We start from the raw sequence: 10,680 nt of genomic DNA, 5'->3' as shown, positions 1-10,680 counted from the left end.
AAGTCATTACACACAGAGGGATCTATTATATAGAGTCATTACACACAGAGGGATCTATTATATAGAGTCATTACACACAGAGGGATCTATTATATAGAGTCATTACACAGAGAGGGATCTATTATATAGAGTCATTACACACAGAGGGATCTATTATATAGAGTCATTACACACAGAGGGATCTATTATATAGAGTCATTACACACAGAGGGATCTATTATATGGAGTCATTACACACAGAGGGATCTATTATATAGAGTCATTACACACAGAGGGATCTATTATATAGAGTCATTACACACAGAGAGATCTATTATATAGAGTCATTACACACAGAGAGATCTATTATATAGAGTCATTACACGCAGAGCGATCTATTATATAGAGTTATTACACGCAGAGGGATCTATTATATAGAGTCATTACACGCAGAGGGATCTATTATATAGAGTCATTATACACAGAGGGGTCTATTATATAGAGTCATTACACACAGAGGGGTCTATTATATAGAGTCATTACACGCAGAGGGATCTATTATATAGAGTCATTACAATCAGAGTGATCTATTTCACGTGTTTATTTCTGTTAATATTGATGATTATGGCTTACAGCCAATGAAAACACAAACGTCATTATCTCGGTAAATTAGAATACTTTATAACAACAGCTTGAAAGATGATTTTAAATCCAAAATGTTATCCTACTGAAATGTCTGTTCAGTAAATGCACTCAGTACTTGGTCGGGCTCCTTTTGCATCAATTACTGCATCAATGCGGCAATGTGGCATGGAGGCGATCAGCCTGTGGCACTGCTGAGGCGTTATGGAAGCCCAGGTTGCTTTGATAGCAGCCTTCAGCTCGTCTGCATTGTTGGGTCTGGGGTCTCATCTTCCTCTAGACAATACCCCATAGATTCTCTATAATAGATTCTCTATGGGGTTAAGGTCAGGCGAGTTTGCTGCCAATCAAGCACAGTGATACTGTTGTGTGTAAACCAGGTATTGGTACTTTTGGCAGTGTGGATAGGTGCCGAGTCCTGCTGGAGAATGACATTTCCATCACCATAAAGCTTGTCGGCAGAGGGAAGCATGAAGTGCTGTAAAATGTCCTAGTAGACGGCTGCACTGACTTTGGTCTAGATAAAACACAGTGGACCTCCACCAGCAGATGACATGGCTCCCCAAACCATCACTGACTGTGGAAACTTCACACTAGACCTCAAGCAGCTTGGATTGTGGCCTCTCCACTCTTCCTCAAGACTCTGGGACCTTGTGGAGCGTGTCAATGACTGCCTTCTGGACATCTGTCAAGTCAGCAGTCTTCCCCATGATTGTGGAGCCTACTGAAACAGACTAAGGGACCTTTTTAAACGCTTAGGAAGCCTTTGCAGGTGTTTTTTGTTAATTATTGTAATTTACTGAGATAATAACTTTTGTGTTTTCATTGTCTGTAAGCCATAATCATCAACATTAACAGTAATAAACACTTGAAATAGATCACTCTGTTATGACTCTATATAATATATATGAGTTTCACTTTTTGCATTGAAAAATAGTGATGGGCGAGCACTAAAATGCTCGGGTACTCGTTGCTTGGGTCGAACAAATTGGAATACTCGGGTGCTCGACCCGAGCAACGAGCCCAATGTAAGTCTATGGGAAACTCGAGCATTTTTCCGGCGGCTCCCCCTGGAGGTCTGCAGAAGCCTAGAAATTGCCCAAATCGATGGGAACAGTGCTCAAATGACATGGGAACAGCATGGGGAAGACCCCTGGAAGCATTTCTGACTCCCAGGTCACTGCTGTCAACAACGTTGTCAGAGTATTACGCCACTTTTACGGACTCACAATAAAACATATAAAAAGGAAACCAAAATGGATTTTACTTGGAAATATGTTAAGGTACATCCTTTCCAGGGTAATGACTTGTATATAAAGCAAAATAAATAACCAAAACAAAATACTCCTCCACACTTTGGGCTATGTTCACACGTAGTGTTTTTGATGCGCTTTTGCACTTTTGCATTGCTTTCAACCATGACAAATGCATTCACCGGGAGATGTCATTTTAACATTTTACAACCTTATCTGGCCATGTGGTGTGTGAGACATCATCAGACACATCCTGCTTCACTTATGAAGGAGGGACTCTGAAAGTCACAAAGCCTATTTTTATAGGGCCATCAGTCGGCCCTCACTATTCTTAGAGAGCCATCAGCCGGCTATGCCTTGTTGTTCCCATTACTAAAGAGTGGGTCTCCTATACTATTATTGCGTATGCAGTGAGTAGCAGGGCTGCCCAAAATTTGAACGCACCCCAATACCCCTTTGAAGAGACTTAGAGGAGGGCCTCTTGAAAACAATGTTCCCAGACTTGACCGTGTGGAAGACAGGGTGGTGGTGGCTAAGTGACTGGAAGCATTATCCGCTATCCAACCAATAACCTTTTCACACTGCTCTGTGTTCAATAGTGGTGTTCTGCTGTCCCCTATTAATTGGGACAGGAAGGTCGAGCAAGAATATGTGGGTGTTTGTTGTTTGTCAGAAATGGCAATATTTTCAACGCAATTATATGTGATCCGTGTGACAGACAAACCACAGTTTTAGATAGCTGGCCTGTAGGTAACTATTTTTAACAGCAAACTGGTGTCAATAGCTTCACTGACACACGGAAACAAAATTTCAATGGAGGCCAGAAATGGCAGTATTTTCAGCGCAATTATATGTGATCCGTGTGACGGACAAACCAGTTTTAAATAGCTGGATTTTTAGCGCTGTAATATGGAAAGGACCTGGCTGTATTCTGCAGTGCTAACAAGCAAATGGCGCAGAAAAACTGTGTTCTCTGGATTGCTTTTTAAGAAAATAATCAGAATTAAAATAAAAAAAATTATTCCTGGCCCCTGAGACCTGGGCCTATGTCTAGAAATATCTAACAACAGCAGCAGACAAAACTAGAATGGAGCGTCTTGTGCTATGTGCACTGTAGTCTGCTATATACCCTGCCTGCCTATATACACTGCCTGCCTGATATCTCTGCAGATGGATTAGTCCTCAGAAGGACTGTTAGTTGAGATGGATATGTAGAGAATCTTGTAGAATACCTACACTAATTAATAAACAAGCAAATCTCTCCCTGACACAGCAGCATCTCTCCGTACAATGCCTGATTCCGGAGTGACTGTGATGAGCATGGCGGCGCCAGGTCTGATATACACCGGATGACGCTGTGCGGCCAGCCAATCACTGTAATGCTACAACCAACATGGCTGCGGAATTACAGTGTGTGGCAGGCAATCCTTGCATGTTGATAGGCGCTAGAGCGCCAAACATGCAGGGAGGAGACCCGAGCTCCCGCCGAGCAACCCCGGAAATACTCGGCGAGCGCCGAGCATCTCGAGCAGTGAGATGCTCGGGCGAGCACTGAGCAGTAGCGAGCATGCTCACTCATCACTAGTCCCAGGTGTCCTGGCTGACTAACCATTACTACCAATTGCAGCAGACATGGCCGACAATGCAAAGCCAACGATGCAGGTGGACTGGCCTCTATACGATTGCAATAGACACAGATGGAAATGTATAAAGCTTTCATTAAGTTCATAAAGGAGTTTTTTCGTCTCTTACTTAACACATTACCAGATAATTATTAGGAGGAAAAACAAGTGTGAATGGTATATCATATAGTGATTCACAGGAAGCAGATACATCATTTACAAAAGAAAACTGAACGTGTGCACAGGGTGCAACTGGGAGATACATATAGTGAATCACAAATGATCATTAAACATTATGTAAATTATATGTCCACATTCCTGAATAAGGAAACGCATTGTTTTGATGTAAAATGTAAATTAAACATGCATCGCCAAGCTGAAAAACAAGAAAATATTAGTAGATGAAAAACAAATCATTTTTGCAGTTCATGCCATGGGGGATTGCGTGTTTATAGTCAAGATCCAGTATGGTTCCCTGAGGGTCGGCTGCTTTTACCAGCTGCCACCATGGGCCGCAAGATCGACCTTTTCGAGTCTGAAAAATTATAAACACGAAGTATCCCATTTATGTATTATAGTAAAATGTTTAGCCGCAGCAGAACACCCTGAGTTGTTGTTGACTGTCAGGAAATATTAAAAATCTCTAAAATTTCTCCCTCCAAACTATTCAGCCTCCCCCTCCCCTATCCCATTTGGAGAAAGAAGAGCTAGCAAACTAAAAAGCTGCTTCTATGCAAAATAGCAGTGTACAAGAGAAATGACAAACTTAATTATCCAGGCTAATTACCATACTAAATGGTGCTCCTGGTAAAGGAGACATGTGTGACAAATAGACACCTTCGAACATATGGATCAGAGACTGACTGAGTTGTCCATTTGATCAGAAATAACAAGTATGACACCTGAAAGAGATAGTAAACATCTTGTTAAGGCTTCAAACTATCACACTCCTTACAATAGCCAGATCATTACCGGCTGCACATGAGTTCGATCTCCAGGCTCTGAGGCACCGAAATGAAATATGGAATAGCGACATTTCTTTAATTCCGATTGTGATAGGACATATATTTTTAGTGACGGGCTAAATAACTAACAGTATGCATATTTTTCCGTATTGCCGGTGAGCTGTAACTCAACAGTGCAGAGATAACCGACAGCAGTCATATCATGTTTGATCTCTAAGGAAAGGTAAATTCGTAATAAAAAATATGGCATCATTTGCTAACTTCTGCGATCATCGAGCGAGGAGATATTACAGAAATTAGAGATTTAATAAAACCATGAAGGGCGGGGACCAACCCATGTGAGGTCATCACAGGGGAGTGTGTGGGCAGGGGCCACTTTGGCATAAAAGATCAAGCCGAATATTGATCTTTGCTCATGTATATTTTCATGTAAGCAGGAGTCACGTTCACCGAAGCTGCCAAATCAATCGAAGTGCTCTCCTTCGGCTAAACTGAATCGTCCCCCAACAGGGGGAAAAGGACAATCAGTGAATATGAATAGCGGTACCAGAGCGCCAATAACAGGGCAAAAATATTAAAAGGACTGATTTATTAATACACACCACGCGTTTCGGTGGACACAGTCACCTTCATCAGGTGTGACAAGCAGCAAACAATTGATCCTTATATACATTTGACTAGGTATACAATTACTTAAAAGGGGCGGGGCCAAGTACAGAGTAATACCTCTATATTAACCCCTTGAGTTCATATATGCTCAATAGAGTAAAAAGGATTGTTATAAATTAATGCCTAATGAAACATATAGGGTTCTTATAAAAAAAGGTTTGCTGTATAAAAACTTGTGAATCCTATAATCTTAATACTTCATAGGATATATTGTCATCTACCACCCTATATTTTATATTATAAAAAAAAAATAATAATAATAATTTTTACATACAACATAAAACAATGTATAAATATAAAGTTATAAAATTACAATCAGTATCTATCATTATAATTAGGGAAAGTAGACGAAGAAAGGAAAGACTCTGAGGACTCTGAGGGATTTTCAGGTAGCTCATTTGATACTTTCATGTCTACTTTTTAGTACCTTTGACCTTTGTATCAGCTGTCTCATTTATTCACTTACTGACCCCTTTTCTATGTAGTCTAAGTACTTACCCACTTGGGACATCTGTGTTGCACTTTGCACTTTACTTAAATGATGGTCTCCATATGTATCTTTACCTTAGGCTGACTTTGGTCACTGTGTTTTTGTACATGGTTTAAAATATCGATTTATGTTTCTACCTACCCTCAGATGCCCATTTTTCTGTTTACTTTTTTCCTCTTTTGTATCATTGTTTCTTATGTGTTTTTATGAATTTTTCAATAAATGTTCATTTTATACTGACCATGAGTCACATTTATAGGTTCTTTAAGCCTCCTAATATAGCTGAACACGTAGAGGATGAAATGCTGCAACAAATTAAAAAGGCAACAAAAACAAGTCATGGTGAAAAGTGTTGGATCCCTTGAAATTGTTTCAGAAAATGAAGTAATTCTCAAAGAAAATTATTGCAATTACATGTTTTGTTATACACGTTTATTTCCTTTGTGTGTATTGGAACAACAAAAGAAAACAGAGAAAAAAGGCAAATTTAACATAATTTCACATAAAACCACATAAAATAAACCGGACAAAATTGTGGGTAAACAAATATGAAAATCACAACTAAAACCAGATAAAAAAGGGAGACGTTGATTCAATCTTTGCACTGTGTGCATATGTGTGCCACACTAAGCATGGAGAAAACAGAAAGGAGAAGAGAACTGTCTGAGGACTTGAGAACCAAAATTGTTGAAAAATATCAATAATTTCAAGGCTATAAGTCAATCTTCAAAGATCCGGATGTTTCTTTGTCCATGGTGCGCAACATAATCAATAAATTTACAACCCATACAGTCAAATATGGTGGAGGTTCAAAGATGTTTTAGGGTTGTTTCGCTGCCTCTGGCACTAGGTGCCTTGACTGTGTGCAAGGCATCATGAAATCTGAAGATTAGCAAAGGATTTTGGGCCACAATGTAGTACCTAGTGTCAGAAAGCTGGGTTTGCGTCCTAGGTCATGGGTCTTCCAGCATGACACTGATCCCAAACATACTTCAAGAAGCACCGAGAAATGGATGGAAACAAAGTGCTGGAGAGTTCTGACCAGCAATGAATCTGGATCTAAATCCCATTGAACACCTGTTGAGAGAACTCCTCATCGGCTTATTAGGGAGTTAGGTCCGTGGTGGTGTTTTTAGTTGTGCAGCTAGGGCCTTTTTAGTCTGTAGAGAGACTAGTTGAGTGTAGTTGCGGAATTCTCTCCTGTGTGGGTTCTCCGGTGGCTATCAAAATGCGCTTTCCGGTTAAAACATTTTCCACATTCTGAACATGGAAAAGGCTTCTCCCCTGTGTGAGTTCTCTGATGTTTGTTAAGATTTGATTTTGATGCTAAATATTTCCCACATTCTGAACAGGAAAATGGCTTCTCTGCTGTGTGAGTTCTCTGATGTGCGATAAGATTTGATTTGTTTGCAAAACATTTCCCACATTCTGAGCATGAAAACGGCTTCTCTCCTGTGTGAGTTCTCTGATGTGTGATAAGATTTGATTGGTTTGCAAAACATTTCCCACATTCTGAACATGAAAATGGCTTCTCTCCTGTGTGAGTTCTCTGATGTGTGATAAGAGTTGATTTCTCTGTAAAATATTTCCCACAATCTGAACATGAAAAAGGCTTCTCCTCTGTGTTGGTTCTCTGGTGCTTAAGAAATTCAGATTTCTGGTTAAAACATTTTCCAGATTCTGAACATGGAAAAGGCTTCTCCCCTGTGTGAGTTCTCTAATGTTTGTCAAGATTTGATTTTGTTGCAAAACATTTCCCACATTCTGAACATGAAAATGGCTTCTCCCCTGTGTGAGTTCTCTGATGTTTGTTAAGGTTTGATTTCTCTGTAAAATATTTCCCACATTCTGAACATGAAAATGGCTTCTCCCCTGTGTGAATTCTCTCATGCCTAACAGGATCTGATTTCTGATTAATACATTTCTTACACTTTGAACAAGAAAATCTATTCTTCGCTGTGTGAATTTTTTGATGTTTAAGAAAATACTTTTTGAGAAGAAAACTAATTCTATATTCTGAACAAGTAAATGGCTTCTTTGATTTAGGAGCAGTTTTTTTTTTAATGCTTATTTTGTGACTTTGATTTTCCTTAGTAGTCCGTAATGAATCAGAAAACAGGACCCGTTTCAAAGGATCAGTTGACAGATCTTTGCTGTGAAGGGATGATGGTAAATCTGGAGTAATGGCATTCACTTCAATTGTATCCTGTGGGATTTCAAGATCATCCGATTTAGAAATTGAAGATGTCAGCTGTCCCTCTGATCTCCTGGTACAGTCATCTGCCAAGAATAAAACCAATTATTATTTTTTAATAAAAAATCCTTGAATTTGATATTTTTTAACAATTCTACTTAAACTGTCCGTAAAAAAGGCAAGTTATATAAAAAAAATCAATTATTCACCAGGACAATGACCATCTAATAGAAAACCTCATAGGATGAACCAGTAGAGCGTCGTGTTCAACTGTTTGTTCATTCTGTTTCTCTCATTTCACAAAAAAACAAAACCCCACTCAGGTCCATCATCTGTCAGCGGAAAAACAGAGGTTTCCACATTATTAGTGGCTGAAAGGCTCTTGAAAAGCAACATGGCTTCTATAAACCAATCCAGCAATATCTGCTCTCCAAAAGTCAGATCTCCCCCTCTCTTCTGAGCCTTGCAGTGCGCCCAAACCACATTTAGCCTCCATGTATTTTGCATTACTATAGTGAGAAGAACCCTCTTCATTTACGCTGTGTGTCTCCTGGAGCACAATCTGGGCACTATGTGTTGGGCAATAAAATGGCATATTTGCAATTTTCATTCTGCCAGGGACCATGAACATTGCCCCCAATACATTGTGTCTGCGAACTATTCCAGCAAGATCTGCATTCAAAGAGCTAAATGGCGCTCCTTCCCTTCTTATCCTGCCATGTGCCCAGACAGTAGTGTACAACCGTATATAGGGGATTGTCACACTCAAGAGAAGTTGGAAAATAATTTGTAAGGTCCATTTGTTTCCTATTATCATTTGAGAAGAATTCCAGAATTATCACCACATAAAGTGACACACGTCAAATTCGGAAACTGGACCCTGATTAGGAACAAAAAACTGTCTGCGGGAAGGGGTTAAATCAGAGTATTTTGGGTACTAACTACTGTAGTGCCAATGTGAGTATAGACAATAACACATCTACTGAAATGATCAAACTCAACAGTCTCCATCAGAGAAAAATGAGTAACTAGTGGTGAAACCTCTCTGGGGTAATTAGAGTCTGGGGCTCGGGGGCTCTTCATCATCTAAACTATCGTAAGGGACAATATTTTCTGTCACATGAGTGTCAAGAAGAAATATTAGACATTTAAAGTGAAGTTTTTTACAATACTGCAGAGCTGAGGGGTCTTAAATTTAGATCTCTGGCATTTGGAAAAGGCAATGGAGATCTTTTTGAAAGACTACCAGGGAGTTACAGAGTCACATAAGTGAGGCCGGCCGATCCCACCACAATCAGACTATCATACAGAATGAACCTGTAAAAAAAGAGACATTTTTTTATTCTATGATACATGCTCAACAACAACAACATATGTATGAGGGGAGAGCCCCAACACTTAACCGGAGTTGCACTCATTTATGGTGGACCATTGGAGGTATGATGAGTCCTGACCAGAAGAGTAGAGAAAGTATTAGTGCCCTCATTTCAGGAGAGATTTTGCAGTAATCTGAATTCCTTAGGACTGAATACAATGCAATTTATAACATGGAGTGAATCCATGAAACCAGGGCTCGAGCCATGCCACCACATCTCCTGCAGGCGTGATGTATATGTACACTGCTCAAAAAAATAAAGGGAACACTGAAATAACACATCCTAGATCTGAATGAATGAAATATTCTCATTGAATACTTTGTTCTGTATAAAGTTGAATGTGCTGACAACAAAATCACACAAAAATTATCAATGGAAATCACATTTATTAACCAATGGAGGCCTGGATTTGGAGTCACCCCCAAAAGTAAAGTGGAAAAACACACTACAGGCTGATCCAACTTTGATGTAATGTCCTTAAAACAAGTCAAAATGAGGCTCAGTATTGTGTGTGGCCTCCACGTGCCTGTATGATCTCCCTACAATGCCTGGGCATGCTCCTGATGAGGCTGAGTATTGTGTGTAGCCTCCACGAGCCTGTATGACCTCCCTACAATGCCTGGGCATGCTCCTGATGAGGTTGCGGATGGTCTCCTGTGGGATTTCCTCCCAGACCTGGACTAATGCATCCACCAACTCCTGGACAGTCTGTGGTGCAACGTGACGTTGGTGGATGGAGTGAGACATGATGTCCCAGATGTGCTCAATCGGATTCAGGTCTGGGGAACGGGCGGGCCAGTCCATAGCTTCAATGCCTTCATCTTGCAGGAACTGTTGACACACTCCAGCCACATGCGGTCTGGCATTGTCCTGCATTAGGAGGAACCCAGGGCCAACCGCACCAGCATATGGTCTCACAAGGGGTCTGAGGATCTCATCTCGGTACCTAATGGCAGTCAGGCTACCTCTGGCGAGCACATGGAGGGCTGTGCGGCCCTCCAAAGAAATGCCACCCCACACCATTACTGACCCACTGCCAAACCGGTCATGCTGAAGGATGGTGCAGGCAGCAGATCGCTCTCCGCGGCATCTCCAGACTTTGTCATGTCTGTCACATGTGCTCAGTGTGGACCTGCTTTCATCTGTGAAGAGCACAGGGCGCCAGTGGCGACTTTGCCAATCCTGGTGTTCTGTGACAAATGCCAAGCGCCAAGCACGGTGTTGGGCTGTGAGCACAACCCCCATCTGTGGATGTGAGGCCCTCATACCACCCTCATGGAGTCTGCTTCTAACTGTTTGTGCAGACACATGCACATTTGTGGCCTGCTGGAGGTCATTTTGCAGGGCTCTGGCAGTGTTCCTCCTGTTCCTCCTTGCACAAAGGCGGAGGTAGCGGTCCTGCTGCTGGCCTGTTGCCCTCCTACGGCCCCCTCCACATCTCCTGGTGTACTGGCCTGTCTCCTGGTAGTGCCTCCAGCCTCTGGACACTA

At 41.2% G+C, this 10,680-nt stretch overlaps 1 protein-coding gene across 1 annotated transcript in view; it reads right to left on the bottom strand.

The window, feature by feature from the left end:
* Positions 1-7,196: 7,196 nt before the first annotated feature.
* The window catches only part of LOC141173114 (uncharacterized), a 51,989-nt gene continuing 48,505 nt past the window's right edge, over positions 7,197-10,680 (bottom strand). The window contains exon 7 of the mRNA XM_073657756.1: positions 7,197-7,900. Within this exon, the coding sequence (XP_073513857.1) occupies positions 7,338-7,900 (563 nt within the window). The 3' untranslated portion in view covers positions 7,197-7,337. The remainder of the gene's footprint in view (positions 7,901-10,680) is intronic.

This window comes from Phyllobates terribilis, unplaced genomic scaffold (assembly GCF_046119375.1).
Source record: "Phyllobates terribilis strain yellow unplaced genomic scaffold, ASM4611937v1 Scaffold_12__6_contigs__length_324123572, whole genome shotgun sequence".
Lineage (NCBI taxonomy): Eukaryota > Metazoa > Chordata > Amphibia > Anura > Dendrobatidae > Phyllobates > Phyllobates terribilis.
Note: the sequence above shows the minus strand (reverse complement) of the source record. Positions and strands in the feature narration are given on the sequence as shown.